General features: G+C 41.0%; 1 protein-coding gene and 1 long non-coding RNA gene across 3 annotated transcripts in view; one reads left to right on the forward strand and one right to left on the reverse strand.

Annotated features, from left to right (window-relative positions):
* Positions 1–17,428, forward strand: part of LOC142652910 (uncharacterized) — an 854,242-nt gene that overhangs the window by 287,273 nt on the left and 549,541 nt on the right. The gene's annotated exons all lie outside the window — the stretch shown is intronic.
* The window catches only part of ANO10 (anoctamin 10), a 298,943-nt gene that overhangs the window by 75,634 nt on the left and 205,881 nt on the right, over positions 1–17,428 (reverse strand). For both annotated transcript variants that reach the window (XM_075827148.1, XM_075827147.1), the window contains exon 12: positions 14,553–14,672. In XM_075827148.1, the coding sequence (XP_075683263.1) occupies positions 14,553–14,672 (120 nt within the window). The remainder of the gene's footprint in view (positions 1–14,552; positions 14,673–17,428) is intronic.

The raw sequence follows: 17,428 nt of genomic DNA on the forward strand, positions 1-17,428 counted from the left end.
AGATGTGAGGGGGCGGGCCAGACTACGCAGCCAGACTACTGTGCTCAAACTAACTGATATTTATTTTTGTTTGTACTTCTATTGCAGCATCTTCTTCTAGTCAAACAAAGTTTAAACACTAATGAAAGTATATTGCAAAAAGTATATTAAAAATATTATAATATTTAGGTTTACTAACTAACTTTTAAACTAATCTACACTTTGAAAATTGGGAGCAAAATAAGAGGACAGGATTACTGTAGAATACAGACATGACTTATAATTTGATCCCTTGCTGATTTTGTAAGTTTGCCCACTGTCAAAGACATGAACTGTCTAGAATTTTTAGGCTAGGTTAATTTTACCAGTGAGAGATAGATTATATTAAAAAAAAAACAGAAAATCACATAGTCAAAATTATATATATTTATTTGCATTGTGCACAGAGAAATAAGTATTTGATCCCCTACCAACCATTAAGAGTTCAGCCTCCTCCAGACCAGTTACACGCTCCAAATCAACTTGGTACCTGCATTAAAAACAGCTGTCTTACATGGTCATCTGTATAAAAGACTCCTGTCCACAGACTCCATTAATCAGTCTGACTCTAACCTCTACAACATGGGCAAGACCAAAGAGCTTTCTAAGGATGTCAGGGACAAGATCATAGACCTGCACAAGGCTGGAATGGGCTACAAAACCATAAGTAAGACGCTGGGTGAGAAGGAGACAACTGTTGGTGCAATAGTAAGAAAATGGAAGACATACAAAATGACTGTCAATCGACATCGATCTGGGGCTCCATGCAAAATCTCACCTTGTGGGGTATCCTTGATCCTGAGGAAGGTGAGAGCTCAGCCGAAAACTACACGGGGGGGGGGGGGGGGAACTTGTTAATGATCTCAAGGCAGCTGGGACCACAGTCACCAAGAAAACCATTGGTAACACATTACGCCGTAATGGATTAAAATCCTGCACTGCCGGCAAGGTCCCCCTGCTCAAGAAGGCACATGTACAGGCCCGTCTGAAGTTTGCAAATGAACATCTGGATGATTCTGAGAGTGATTGGGAGAAGGTGCTGTGGTCAGATGAGACTAAAATTTAGCTCTTTGGCATTAACTCAACTCGCCGTGTTTGGAGGAAGAGAAATACTGCCTATGACCCAAAGAACACCGTCCCCACTGTCAAGCATGGAGGTGGAAACATTATGTTTTGGGGGTGTTTCTCTGCTAAGGGCACAGGACTACTTCACCGCATCAATGGGAGAATGGATGGAGCCATGTACCGTCAAATCCTGAGTGACAACCTCCTTCCCTCCACCAGGACATTAAAAATGGCTCGTGGCTGGGTCTTCCAGCACGACAATGACCCGAAACATACAGCCACGGCAACAAAGGAGTGGCTCAAAAAGAAGCACCTTAAGGTCATGGAGTGGCCTAGCCAGTCTCCAGACCTTAATCCCATCGAAAACTTATGGAGGGAGCTGAAGATCCGAGTTGCCAAGCGACAGCCTCGAAATCTTAATGATTTACAGATGATCTGCAAAGAGGAGTGGGCCAAAATTCCATCTAACATGTGTGCAAACCTCATCATCAACTACAAAAAACGTCTGACTGCTGTGCTTGCCAACAAGGGTTTTGCCACCAAGTATTAAGTCTAGTTTTCCAAAGGGATCAAATACTTATTTCTCTGTGCACAATGCAAATAAATATAGATAATTTTGACAATGTGATTTTCTTTTTTTTTTATATATAATCTCTCACTGGTAAAATTAACCTAGCCTAAAAATTCTAGACTGTTCATGTCTTTGACAGTGGGCAAACTTACAAAATCAGCAAGGGATCAAATACTTATTTCCTTCACTGTATATATCCTTGAAATATTACACTCACTTCCTAGTATAAAACCATTCCCTACTGTAACTGTGCCAAACACACGGAAAGTATCCCAGGATACATCATGCCAGCCTGTGAATGCCCTTTTAAATCCAGCCCAGAATGTGTGGGAAGAATTCCTGTGCAATGGAAACAGCAATAAACTCCAGCCAATGTGGGTACTAGTCTTGTGCTGCATGCTATTTAACAGCTCCTTGGATTTTTAGGAATAGAGATTCTTACTATATCAGTACTCAAAACAGAACATATAAAGTCAGCAATTTGTTATCTAAATTTAAAATGTATTATACTTAGGGTATGTGCATCTGAAAATACGGAGCAGTTTTCAAGGGAAACCGCTTCTGATTTTCAGACGTTTTTTATTCAGTCGCGTTTTTAGCTGCATTTTTTTGACGGCCGTTTTTGGAGCTGTTTTTCTATAGAGTCAATGAAATACAGCTCCAAAAACGGCTGAAGAAGTGACATGCACTTATTTTTCGCGATCGTTTTTTACGCGGCCGTTTTGAAAAACGCCCCATCGGAGCAGAACGCCATTTTCCCCATTGAAATCAATGGGCAGATGTTTGGAGGTGTTCTGCTTCCGATTCTGTCAGCCGTTTTCGGGCCGTTTATGACCCGAAAAACGGCTGGAAACACTCCGTATGAACATTCCCTAAGGGCTTGTCCACACACAACGGAATTGCTGCAGAAAATTTCTGCAGCAATTCTGTTGAAAAACGCAGACCTTCCGCGGCGGCAAAAATGCACCATTTCCTGAGATTTTTACGGCAGAAAATGGTGCGTATTTTGTTGCGTTTTTCACAATGTTAGGCGATGTAGACATCTCCTCTTTAAAACGCAGCAATTCTGGCCACTTTCCATAGCAGGAATTGACATGCTGCGGTCCGAAAAATATGCACCGCAGGCCAATTTCTGCTCTGAATTTTTACGCAGCATGTGGATTTGCTGCCCACTTTGCTGCTACTGTATTCTGTGGCGTTTAATTCAGAAATTCCGGCCGGAAAAAACGCGTCAATTCCGCAGCGTGTGGACGAGCCCTTAGAGGGGTTGTCTGGTAAAGAAAACTTATTTTAAATATCCTATTGGACCATTTAGAATAAACAGACAGAGGAGAATCCCTTATTCTGGACCTTCATTAAGGGGAGAGCGATTACTAAGAGTGTAGGACACAGCATGTATGTGAACTACAATGATTTTAGCGGGCTTGGTGTAATGTTTAATTTTTCCTGTGGTGGTGCTGCAACAGATTACAGCTGATCACTGGTCGTGCCAGAAGAGGGACATATTGTGATCAGATTAATTTCGAGGAGCGCTTCCAACAGAAAGGCATTGTCTAAATTTAGGCGTTGTCTAATTTATCTCCTTCCTACATCACAGATCTTAATTATGGTAAATATCATTAATGTCACTTTGTAGCTACCTGTTTTCTATAAACAATACACATGAAATGATCTTCATAACAATATAGTATATACTGAATGATATTCATGAAAATTACTATGCCTGCAAAAATCTCTTTAGATCTGTGGGATATTAATTATAAAAGGTATAAAAAAAAAAAAAAATATTGGTGGTCAAATGACAGTTATTTCTCCTGACACCATATACATTGTTTACTTAATTGGTGAGAGGGGAAATAGCTGCTGCCAGACCCTACTGGAAGTGGCTTATTTCCAGTGTGAACAAAGGATTCGGGCATGGTAAAATCCAGACCCTGTACATATTAGATCATTGACCGATCTCGCCAAAATCGGCTGGTTTGACCAAGCTTAGTCTAATGTGTATGGCCTACTTACAGCAGTGTTCACAAAAATAGCAGTGAGTTTGAGGCTTCATGCCCACTTCAGTTTTTTCCTTCAGGGTGCTATCCGTTTTTGTCACTGATAGCACCCTGAACCCATTCATTTCAATGTGCCCTTCCCCCTCCTGTTATTTTGACTGATCCGTTGTTCCGTTCCGTCAAAAGTATAGCATGTCCTACTTTCAGTGATTCCGTGACCGTGAGGCCCTTAGAAGTCAATGGGTCCGTCAAAAAAACTGACGGCACACGTCAGGCTTCCGTGTGCCATACGTTTTTGACGGATCCGTTGCCTTAGCAACGGCAGGGCATGCCAAAGTTCACAGACTGGGACATGTGACAAGTTCAAATAAAGTTCAATACCTTCCGTTTTCTTAACGGAAACACGGAAGCAAAACGGAAGCTAAACGGAAGCACAACGTCCGTTTGAAACGGAAACAAGAACAGACACCGAGTACATACGGAAACCACACGGATACCAAAATGGACACACGGATCCGTCAAAAACGGACGAGAAAACGGTGATGGACGTGTGCATGAGGCCTAAAAAAGCGCAAAATCATTATAACAACTTTAATTTGCCTAAATGCAAATGCACTGGAAATATTACACATTCAATTCCAAATCAAAACAATAACCAAATGTTGCCAGTTTTTGTTAATCCTTTACAGAAAGTAAAGAAGATGGAATATTAGGCTGTTCAAAAAACTAATAGTGCCAGCAATTTTCTTTAAAAACTCAAAAATGTAATGTATAAATTGAAAAAATGTTTCAGATTTCACTTTACTGAACTAATATTTAGCGGCATAACCATTGCTTCTGAGAACTGCATTACATCTGTGTAAGGCCTTATTCCCACGAACATGCTTAACGTCCGTGATAGGCGTGTGAAAATCACGCGCATCTCACGAACCTATGTTAGTCAATGGGGCCATTCAGCATTCTGTGATTTTCACGCAGCGGGTCCGCTGTGTAAAACTAATGACATGTCCTATACTTGGGCGTTTTTCGCGCATCACGCACCCATTGAAATCAATGGGTACGTGAAAATCACGCGCAGCACACGGAAGCACTTCCGTGTGTCGCGCGTGATTCGCACAACAGTAGATAAAGAAATGAAGGAAAAAACAAAAGCACTTACTTCATTTCTTTTTCTAAACATCAAATCAGCGTGTCATAAGGATGGCATATGCGTGAAAATCACGCAGCCACACACTATTCACTGATGACACACGGAACTGCAATGCGTGCAAAACGCTGCATTTTTTGCGCGCGCAAAACGCACACGTTCGTGTGAATAAGGCCTTACATGGAGTCGAACAACTTCTGGCACCTCTGATCAGGTATTCCAGTCCAGGAAGATTGGACGACATTCCACAGTTCTAATGCATTTTTGGGTTTTGCCTCATAAACCGCATTTTTGATGTCACCCCACAAGTTCTCTATGGGATTGAGGTCAGGGGATTGGGCCGGCCAATCCATTACCTCAATCCGGTTTGTCTGTAACCAAGATGTTGTTCGCTTCCTGGTGTGTTTTGGAACATTGTCGTGTTGAAACACCCATTTCAAGGGCATTTCTTCTTCGGCATAGTGAAACATGATCTCCTCAAGTATTTTGATACATTCAAACTGATCCATGATCCCTTGTATGCGATAAATAGGCCCAACACCATGGTATGAGAAACAACCCCATGTCATGATTTTTGCAGCACCATGCTTTACTGTCTTCACAGTGTACTGTGGTTTGAATTCCGTGCTCGGGGGTTGTCAGACACCCCAAAAGAACAATTTTGCTTTCATCCGTCTACAAAATGTTGCGCCATTTCTCTTTGGGCCAGTCAATGAGTTCCTTTTAAGCTATTCAGGACATCTTTCTTTTTTTTTTCAACAACGGGACTTTTTGGGGAGTTCTTGCTGGTAACTTGGCTTCACTTAATCCTCTTCTGATTGTAGCAGTACACACTGGTAACTTCAGATCTTCTTTGGTCTTTCTGGAGGTGATCATAAGATGAGCCTTTGCCATTTTATTCTTTGATCCATTATCTGTTATTCGAACAGAAGTTCCCCACTTCCTTCTGCGTCTTTCAGGTTTTGGTTGCCACTTCAAGGCATTTGAGATAATTTTAGCTGATCAGCCTATAATTCGCTGCACTTCTCTATATGGCTTTTCCCTCTCCAATCAAAGTACGTTTTTCATCAAAACAATGTCTGGAACGACCCATTTTCCCCAGTATTTTAGAAGGAAATGCACTACAACCAACAAGTGCAACATTTGCCACCCTCCTACCTTAAATAAGGGCCAAAATAGACACCTGTTATTCCACAGAATGAATGACTTAACCAATTTAACTCCTCACTGCTATTATTTTGCACAAGCCTCTATTAATGAATGAGTCAATCACTCAGAATGAGCGGCCCGCGTGTCCTAATTGTTGGCTCTGGGTTTTTCTACTATTCTGCTATACTTACAAGTAAATTATTTGCCATGTAGAAATATCACTTCTACCAAAAACATTGATTTATCAGGTTAAGGGCTGATTCAGACGACCGTGGCGTTTTTGCGCACGCAAAACACGCAGCATTTTGCCTGCGCAAAAGCCACTTACCTGCTCCGTGAGGCGCCATCATTATGACACGCCATTCGGATGTTTGTAAACAGAAAAGCACATCATCCTTTTGACAGCTGTTGCGCGAAACAGGCAGTTCGCACGGAAGTGCTTCCTTGCGACCTGCGTGGTTTTCACGCACCCATTGACTTCAATGGGTGCGTGATGCGCGAAATACACCGAGATATTGAACGTGTCGCGCTTTTTACGCAGCGGACAAAGCACGGACTGTCTGTACTGCCCCATAGACTTCTATTGGTCCATGCGTGCCGCGTGAAAACCACGCGGCCTGCACGGACGCAATTCACGTCCGTGTGAATCCGCCCTAAGGTTGATGTTGGACTGCTATTTTTTTTTAACATTACTGTATGTCAAATCCCCTTTGAATTTATAGGATTATTTAGATACAAACAAAATCCCTAACAACAATTGTCTCCAGGTTTATGTGGAACATCATGAGGACCCAGAAAATTGTTGATGAAACAAATTGCTTTCATCAGATGTGGAAAGTAGGTGTGCGTATGTCTAGAAACCTTCCAATTCCCGATTTATTTATTGATATAATTTTATCACAGTTCACCTTGTTATATTCTTCACTTTCTTGCTCAAAAAAATAATATAAACTTAATGGGAACCTGTCACTTTAAAAATGTAGTCCAATCCGCGGGCAGTATCTTATAGAGCAGGAAGAGCTGAACAGATTGATATATAGTTTTGTAGGAAGAGATTCAGGATAACCTGTAATTTAATTATTTAAACCTCTGCTGATTCTGGGCTTAGGAGTCCAGTGGGCAGTCCTACTCGGTTATTGACAGCTTTCCCTGTATCCACACTCATACAGGAAAGGCTGTCAATCACTGTGTAGGACCGCCCACTGGACTCCTAACCCTAAAATGAGCAATGGATTAAATGAATAAATTACAGCTGATCTTGAATCTTTCCCCACAAATGTATACATCAATCTTCTCAGCTCTTACCGCTCTATAAGATACTGCCCGCAGATTGGACTACATTTTCAACATAACAAGTTCCCATTAACTATTATAGATACAGAACTAAAATAACTATTATTGAAAGATCACTAAAAACTAGGCAAACGAGAACTATACACAGTATATCATTTCACAATTGCGTATCTCAAAAAGTATAAATCAGTTTCCCATTCAATTCCAGCACTTACTATAATGGTTATTTAGCTAAATGACTACACAGCAAAAGTTTGAAAGCATGGGCAATTTCAGATCGCTGCCTTCTCTAATTTGCAAGCTTACACTTGGCAGTCTGTTATCTTGGATGACAGCTTTTATGTAACGCAGAGTCATTATGTAACTGATATTTACAGACTTAGCCATAATCCCATGGGTATTTAGGCTTTAAACTGCTCTGTCAGATCCTTCTCTGTAACCTGGATCTTTATGAATAATATTGCCGTTCAAGACCAGTTATCCAGCAGAGCCACATTAAATTTGGCAGAAAACGGCGTTAACCAGCGTCAGACCCCCCTATACGTTTCTTTGCTCTTGGGGTGTTTTTCAGGGTTGGCCTAGGCCCCTTAGTTCCAGTAAAGGGAAGTCTTAATTCTTCAGCGTACCAAGAGATTTTGGACAATTGTAGCTTCCAACTTTGTGGGAACAGTTTGGGGAAGGCCCTTTTCTGTTTCAAGCAAGGTCTTTAACCACTTAAGGACTGAGGCATTTTAAAATTTTTCGTTTTTCACTCCCCGTGTTCCAAGAGCCATAACTTTTTTATTTTTCCGTCAATGGAGCGGTGTGAGGGCTTATTGCTTTTAGTTTCTAATGGCACCATTTAAAGTACCATATAATGTACTGGGAAATTGAAAAAAAAAATTATTTGTGGGCTGAAATTGGAAAAAACTGCGATTCCTACATTGCTTTTTTGGTTTTCGTTTTTACAGCTTTCACAATGCGGTAAAAACGACAACTTAACTTTATTCTGCGGCTCAATACGATTACGGTGATACCAAATTCATATAGGTTTTTTATATATTCTTACTTTAAAAAAAAAAAAACCTTTTTGTTAAAAAATAAAACTAAAAAATTGCTTTGTTTCATCACATTCTGAGAGCCATACGTTTTTTCTTTTTCCGTGGATTGAGCGCTGCGAGGGCTTATTTTTTGCGGGACGAATTGTAGTTTTTATTGGTACCATTTTTTAGTACTTACAACTTTTTGATCACTCTTTATGACATTTTTTTTGCGAGCTGACCAAAAAACAGCGATTTTATCGGTTTAAATCTTTAGTTTTTTACGGCCTTCACTGTGCCAGTTAAATAATGGTATATTGTAATAGTTCAGACTGTTACAAACGCAGCGATACCAATTTTGTTAGCCTGCCACGGTTGACCCGTGCCGACTAGAGCGTGTGTCCAGCTGTCATTAGCGACCGCGGTTACTCCATTGGCACCCAAGTGACGCGATCACAGGGTACAGATGGTTTTCATGGCAGCTGGTACCCTAACAAAGGTCCCCAGGTCTGCCAACAGCGTATGCTAATCAACTCATAAGAAACAAGCCCCCATACACCTCTGTCGACAGAGAATTAAAAAAGTTAAGAGTCTCAGAATATGACGATACAAAAACACATTTTTTTTTAAAGTATTTTTATTGTGAAATTGTAATAAAGCATAGTATGGCCCTTATCAGACTGGCCCGCAGAATAAAATGATCATGTCATTTATATGGCACGGTAAACGCCGTTGTGCGGCTGTGTTGTCGTAAAAATTAAAAGGATGCAATAATGAAAAGAAAAAGCAAAACAAAATTGTTGCGTCCTGAAGGCCAAAATAGGTTGCGTCCTTAAGGGGTAAAACAAAATGTAATAATGCACTACCCACATTTCCAGCAGTGAAAGTGTTAAAACCAAGGTGTAGAGGGCACATAATTCTGAAACCTGCCATATACTTGATGTATAATAGTTTACTGAAAATCTAGCAAAATAAAAGCTAAAAAAAAAAAAAAAAAGGCATTATTACTAAATGTCTGTCTCTAATGTGCACAGTAAGATTGGTCACCCCCTCCTTATTACCCATACAATATCCTACAATTCCAAAAATAACAATGTATCAGTTACTGTATTTCTTTTAAACATCTGCCTGTGTTTACTAATCACATGACAGGTCCATATAAATCCCCTACACAAAATAACGTAAGTACCCGGTTAGGACGGCTCTGGTTTAGATGTACCATACTGTAATAGAAAAATATTATAGAACAGGATATGGTCAGCCATAAAACCTTCCAGAGAGCAGACTTTGAAATTGGATTTAATGTGATCTGGTTTTACTCTCACCATCCAAATGAGTCATATAGCAATTCTCAAGGGGGCAGCTTAACTACTTTTAATTTAATTTCCAGGAGCAGGGCCAGAATATTGGGAAGGAGATACCAACATACTCATCAGCCTGCAGAGGACGAAGGACATAACATTGTCCTGTTTTACCACTGTGAAGATGGGGCGAAGATGAACTACAATTTTAATAAAAGGAAAATAAAAAAGATTTGATATTTGTAGACTCGTGCAGCAAACAGTGATTATTCATATGTTACTGATTCACTAGAATTGTGTAAGAAAGGATTGGGAGCAGCAAGCACAGCTTAGCGTCCGCTGATAATAAGATCATTGAGCACGGCAACAGTCTTACATAACTGGCCATAGCAAACACTTCTTAAAAATGCTTACCACAGTCTATGATTACTCTTCCCTAAGGTGCGGTATTCATTAGATCTGGTCTTCCCACATTGTCACTTTCAGCCAGCCAATGTACACAAATAAGCAGGTAAGAACAATGAGAGGGGCTGTCTATAAAGAGCATCTACAGGACGTCAAGGAGAAGTTACGACACTACCAAATTATTAGAGTGTATGGTGTTCTTTCTTCTAGAAATGTTTGATATTCCTGGATGTACCCATGTGAGTTAGGTAGCACCATTGGCTATTTGTTTAATGGTAAGATGGAAGTTGAATTTGAATAATGTAGGTAGTTGGAAAGAAAAGCACTTTTAGCAGAGAAACATGGATCACTGCGCGCCATTCTTCCAATAAAACAATCCGTCCGTGCAGAGGTTTGCGTCCGCGCACCTCTCAATGTGGCCTTTGGTTTATATCATAAGGCCATGCGCACAAGCGGCGGATCAGTTGCGCAACAGAGTACAGTATAATGCATAAAAAGCCCATATATATGTAGCGGAAAGTATATTACAAATTTGAAGGACTTTATTTACATAAATTAGACAACCCGTTTATTTTTGGTCACAGCATTGAATTGACCTTATATTATTAGTTCTGATGTAAAGATTTCTAGGTTTATAGAACAGATTTCTGGTAGAGAAAGCCCAAGTGCTTCATCTAGTCTGCCCATATTTACTCCTTATGTACTATTATAATATTCGTGTTCATGAGCTTGCATTCTTTTTGAAATTCTCCTCTCCTGGACCTGATGTGACATAGCCATCATGACGGCCAATTCTACACTCCTCAACATTGAAATTGCAACACCAAGAAGGAAAAGTTTTGGAATTGTGGAAATCACAAGATCGATAGACCAGTTTATGATATGCAAATGATGAAAAATGGAAAGAAAACATTCCAAACATCTTGATTTAGTCATTATCGAGTATGAGCACCACGTGAAGAAATACACGCACTTACACGCCTTGTCACGTTATCAATGAGGTTATTAATGGTTGTCTGAGGTATGTTATGCCACTCTAAATGCACTTGGGCACGCAAATCATCAAAATTGGTTGCTGGCAGCTGCCATTGCAATTGCCAACCAATGACGTCCCAGATGTGCCTGACGGGAGAAAAGTCTGTAGACGCTGCAGGCCATTGTAGCACATTTAGGCCACGCAGGCTGCTCACAGTAGCACGAGTAACATGCGGCCTGGGGTTGTCCTGTTGAAAACCAGCTTCTGGGACACTTTGGAGAAATATCCGTACCACTGGTTTCACGACCAACTCAATGTAATGCCAAGCTGTTAGTGTACCTGAAATAGAGACTACAGGGGTCCGGCTACCGTACATTACGCCACCCAACACCATAACCCCTGGAGTAGGACTGGTGAGACGTTCCCTTGTGACAGGCCTCTTCATTGCGTTGCCCACGTAGTCTCCAAACCAATAGCGGGACTCATCGCTGAAGAGGAGAGACCTCCATTCCAGCCTCCATTACCATCTTGCTGTACACCATGATAGTCATTGAGAGCGGTAGCGTGTAGTCACCTGTAGCTGGATGCCCAATTTCGTGCAAACGCCTGTTGATGGTTTGTGTCGACACTGGTTGTCGCCCTAGGCTTGGGATGTAACATCGCATTTTATTTGCAGTACAGAATAGACCATTACGCTCCATTCTTACAATCAAACGATCAGTCCGTGCAGAGGTTCGCCTCCACGCACCTCTTGCTGTCATTTCCATACGTTGCTGTTCTCCAAACCTTAGGGACAGGCAACGTTTAACAGTGCCGACATCTTGGCCTAGTCGCATAGCGATCTGCCGGAGTGGTAAACCAGGGTCTCTCAGTTCAAGGATTTTGTCCCTCTCAGTTTGGGACAAGTGGTGATAACTGGCACGTCGACGAACAGGCGGCATCGCACAATCATCCCACACCACTTGATCTGATTTTTGAGGTTTCATGTGGCTAAAAAAACTTTGCTTCAATCTGGCTTTTATGCCCCTTTCACGTGCCACAGATTGGATCTAGATCAGTGGTTCTTAACCTTATTGGAGGTACTGAACCCCACCAGTTTCATATGCGCATTCGCCGAACCCTTCTTAATTGGAAAAATAAAATATGATTTTTTCAAATTCAAAACATAGGTTTATATTTTACTGGTGCACAAAATGAACCGTGCATCAACATCACTGTGTTCAAAGACCAAAACCATCAAAACATGATTTTCACACAAAAACATAATAATGAATATTTACTGCAAATCAGTGTGACTTCTGCTGCTGCCATTCAGAGACCAGTTCAGAAATGCGCGGCTTCACCTTGGCAAGTGCCACTCTCATGTCATTTTCGCAAAAACAAAGTCTGCTCCTTTTCTTCGTTTTTAAGTCCAGCATCCTCGAAAAGGATTGCTCGCAAAGATATGTTGTAACAAACGGTATGAAAATATCCAGAGCTTTCTTAGCAATAACAGGGCACGTTCCCATTTGTTGACAAAACGTTGGGAGCGTTGTTGTTCACCCATGCTGGATATGACTCTCTTGTAGGGAAGTATCCGTCATCTAAGTGCATGGCTATTGCTTGCTTCAGTTCCGCGGGTACAGAAATGTCTCCGATTCCAGATACATCTTCGATCTTACCTACACAGTCGTCCAGCAGGGGAAAGTTTGCGAAGTTATCATTCTCTGTTCGTCGTTTCCATAACGGTAGCTTTTTTTTTAAAAAGCCTTCAGGTTTTCTTCCGCTTCGATGATGTTGACTCCACCGCCCTGCATCTGTTGATTGAGATGATTGAGAGCTGCGAAGATATCAGCCATGTACACTAAAATGAGAATTAACTCAGAATTTTTGAAGCAATCTGCATGACAATGTTGGTGCTCTTGCAAAAACAGGGCTAATTCCACACGCATGGCAAAAACACGATTCAGCACCTGTCCCCGGGATTACCACCGAACGTTAGAATGGTACAGAAGTACCTCGAATTCAGAGCCTATTTCTTTACACAGCTCACTGAAGATGCGGTGCCTCAGAGCACTATTTCGCACATAGCTCACGCATTCCACTACAATTTTTAATACTTCAGCCAGTTTTGGAGGCAAGGTTTTTGTTGCCAACGCATGCCTGTGCAGAATACAATGCGTAACAATGATATGTGGTGCATCGGCTTTCACCAGACTTTCTTCCCAGCATGACTGGAGCTCCGTCCGAACAAACTGCAGAAACCATATCCCACGAAAGTTTGTTGTCTTTGAAAAAGTCATCCACAAGTTTCGGCTGCCTTAGTTGTTATTGTAAGAGGCTTACAAAATAAAAAATCTTCCTTTATCACGTCGTCTTTCACATAGCGGACAAATACAGCAAGCTGGCTTAGATTGGAAATGTCTGTGGTCTCGTCGAGTTGAAGGCTGAATTTTGCCGGGCTTGAAATCAGATATGCAACTACTTGAGTCAAGATGTCTTTGCTCATGTCCTCTATTCTGTCGGTGATGGTGTCATTTGAAAGAGGAATTTGGGAAAACTTAACTTCAGAATCTTTTCCCAGCATGATATTCGCCATCTTCGCCATGGTTTTATGAGTGTTTCACCAATGGTGTGTGGTTTGCCCTGCTTTGCGATCAGGTAAGCAACTTCGTACAATGCTGTGAGGATCGGTTTGTTGATGGGTACGAAGCGAAGAACAGGCAGAGTAGCCTTTTCATCGACTCTGGCTCTCTTCACCTTGAATTCAGCGAGTGTTGTATTCTTGTATTTTCCATCTCCATGCAGCTTAAGGAACTGTTCTCTTAGTTTTTCCGGTGCTAGACTAGAATTGCTCAACTTGGCATTGGAAATCATGCAGTTAGGACGCTGACTCCCATCACGTTCCGTTATAAATCTGAATCCATATTGTACATATTCGTCCGACCACTTTCTTTTTGTGCTTGACATAGTTAGTATGAAGGGATTAAAATTTTAAGAATGAAATCACACGACGTACCATCACGACAGTCACAAGTCAACTACTGAGCGTACCAAATTCCCTGCAGCACAGATAGGCCAAGCGATGTAGCGTGATCACCTGCAGCCAATGATGGCCAAGCAGGGCGTGTCATCACGAATCATATGAGTCGGATATGTGTCTTGACCTCCGCCGAACCCCTGAGACTGACTCACCGAACCCTTGGGGTTCGATCGAACCCAGGTTAAGAACCACTGATCTAGATGCTTGAAAATGTGATAATTTGAAGATTTTAGCGATACCTGCTACTTCCTCGATTTGCATAACCTTACGGATTGCCCTTCTTAGTGTTGCAATTTCAATGTTGACGAGTGTAGTATGTCTGCATTGTGGAAGTGTAGAATAGAGCAACTGGTACATCTTATGAATCTTGGATTGAATTGACTTTCTAAGCAAAAACATACTTTATCTGTATGTAGGGACTGAAAGTCTGGGCTGCGAGCTGCAGAATAAACATAAGATGCAGGCTCCAGAGAAAGCGAATGGAAATGACTTGTCTCTAGGACTGTAATTAGGCACTTCCAAGACTGTAGAAGAAATTTCCATTAATAAATGCCGTGCCTTGTTAACAGGGGACTTGTTCACTTACCTGTTTCTGTTTGAGGGCTTCCATGGACTCAAATTCCAGTCTTGCTAATTTTATCCGGATGTCATATGGTTTGTTGGGAATCACAAATGCCAAGATAAACTTCAGAGCTAGCAGAGCATGCTGTCAAATAAAAAAGAATAATGTTAGCCGAAAGACAGAAGACAAACAAAAGGAGACTCATCCCAAAAAGATTTCTCAAGCTACAATACTTATGTTACTGTTCTCTGGAATAATAAGCTACGCTCCTGCTCTCCTTTTTTCTGGCACTCTAATACAACCTAAGTAGCTTTGCCAAACACGTTCCTTTGTTATCAGAGATCTTGTGTCCCATGAATAAATCAATGTACTTTACTCATGGTATCATCGCTTCATCTTTAATTGACCCCTTTGATTCTGCCCATGCAGAGAAGTGGATGAGGACTAGTTAGAACAATAAAATACATATCCTGTCACGCAACTGCAGGAAGCATCTTGGCTCGCACATCCTGGAATTAAGCATGCCCACTACAGTTAAGGAGACGTGGACTGTAAATATATTACAATGATTGAATTATGAGGTGTTAGCAGAAAACCTGTTTTTTTCCAAAATATTTCTTTAAAGTATGGAACTGGATATAAATTGATATATATAGCAATTGTATAAATGTTGGTTATCGTTTGGGCATTACAATCCTTTAAAGAAAAACAATTTTCATAATTTTACTGTAAAAGTCTTTGCATAATGTCAAGCTGGCTGGCTTACATTTATTAGAGAGCAGTGCATTGTGGGAGCTAAGCAATTAGGTCACATGTATGACATCACAGTAGACAAACTCTTGTCTGTTTTCAAAGGTAACCGTCACAATTTTGAAAACAGTTATGGATACAATTAGAGAAAATAAAGGAAATAATTCAATCATGGGACAACAACAGTATAAAAAAAATATTTATGAGATTGAGTAAGAATTAAGCTTATGGATGATGTGAAAATATCCCTGAAGCTACGGTCAACAGGGTTGACACAATGCTTTGGCTACAAGCTATGATGCTACTCCACCTTTCTAGGCAGTCTTAGCCTAGGGCCTATAAACCACGAAGACAAAGCAAACTGAAAGAACGTTCCACCATAAATTATGTATCAGGAAATCTTTATAGAGGGTTGTAGGTTACAATACTCAATTTGAGTCCGGGCAAATGTCTTTTAACAGGTTCTGAGCAATATTCTAGTTAGAACTGTATTTTACAATGAGCATATGTTATAGTGAACGGTCTATTAAATACAACCGGGAAAGACACTGCCACCTGTGACTTCACATAATGCCATGTTGAAACAATACAGATATAAGAGAGGAGGCCTTTTTTGATAAATGCTGAGCATCAAAGACAATAGCGTCACATAGTTTAAGCTTTTATTTCCGTTTTTATTAGAACAGTTCCTTTGCTGATTATAGATACCAGTTAATACTACAGAATTACCCCAGCTGAAGAAGAAACAGCTCCCATAGAGCTAAGTAGTGGTTCTTGTCAAATCTTGGGAGGATATTTTTTTTTTTTTGTGCTGTGACGGAAAAGGCTTACACAAAGGGAAAAAAAAAGGTTCATGAGGTGTTAGCAGAAAACCTGCTTTTCAATAATCTGTCTTCAAAACTATAAAACTGGATATAAATAGAAATATAAAAGCAATTGTATAAATGTTGGTTATCGTTTCATCTCAAAACTGTATTCAATAGAAATTGGAATCTTCTCTGTTCAGTGAAGGATTTCCATGAAAACCAACAGTGAAACTTTATCCTAACTAAATCCGTTATATTTCGGAGACCTCCGCACCTTATAAAATGTTTACCATCTCCAGGGCTGCCACCTACACCTAAAAGGAGTTTCCTTTGAGGAATGTTCTTCATATACTATACCTAGCAGAGTTCCTTCACAGACAGGCAGTGGCAAAATCTAAGACTAGCTGTAACTCCAGCGTCCAATTGGTGCTTTGACCCCTCCAGGTACCTAACCTCGGCTGCACCATACATGGAAAACTGAACTACGTTCTACATAACGACATGGAGACTACAATACAACCAACATTGCCATTTTAACATTATAATGTTATTTCTGGAAGGAAAACATAGTGAAAAGAATAAATTTTGGCTTCATTTATAAAAACTGGCTTAATGCCCAGAGCAACCAGAGCTCAGGTTTCATTTCGTACAGAGGACCGGTCACTAGGTCATATAAGTTGAACTGTTATACTGACCTGAACAGCGCCGTTTCCTGGACCCCTCGTTCCAGAGATATGGCCCACTCTTGTGTTGGCTCCCTATATGCCAATTTGCTGTAGTCAGCCAATGGGGTGGAGCTAAAGTCCCTCTGATGCTGACCAATCAACACGAGACAGCTTGAGGGTAGTTCACGCCCTTTTTGGCTAACTACAGCAAATTAGCATAGAGGTAGCCAATACAACGGAGGACCATATCTCTGAAACGGGGGGGGGGGGGAGGGGAAACAAAAAACAAAACAGCACTATTCAGGTCTGTATACCAGTTAAACTTATATGACCTGTTGACAGATCCTCTTTTTCTCAACAAATATGAAGTTGCACAGTGATTGGTTGTTATGGTCAACAAGGCCAGTTTATTAAAAGGCCCAAAATGTGTGAATGAATGTAAGGCCAGCTATAGACAAAGGGTAGCCATCGCAAGGGCATATGGATATCAGAGAGCTGATCTGTAAGGGAGGTTCCCACTCTATGTATTGCCGCAGCTGCAGGGGAAATGTATATCCAGACGCAGTTTCCCCCAGCGATAATAGTGGATTGCTGGGCGTTAGAGAAGCGACTATGTACAGCACAGTATCCATGGGGTTCGCTTTTTCCACTATGTACAGCACAGTATCCATGGGGTTCT

This window comes from Rhinoderma darwinii, chromosome 5 (assembly GCF_050947455.1).
Source record: "Rhinoderma darwinii isolate aRhiDar2 chromosome 5, aRhiDar2.hap1, whole genome shotgun sequence".
Classification (NCBI taxonomy): domain Eukaryota; kingdom Metazoa; phylum Chordata; class Amphibia; order Anura; family Rhinodermatidae; genus Rhinoderma; species Rhinoderma darwinii.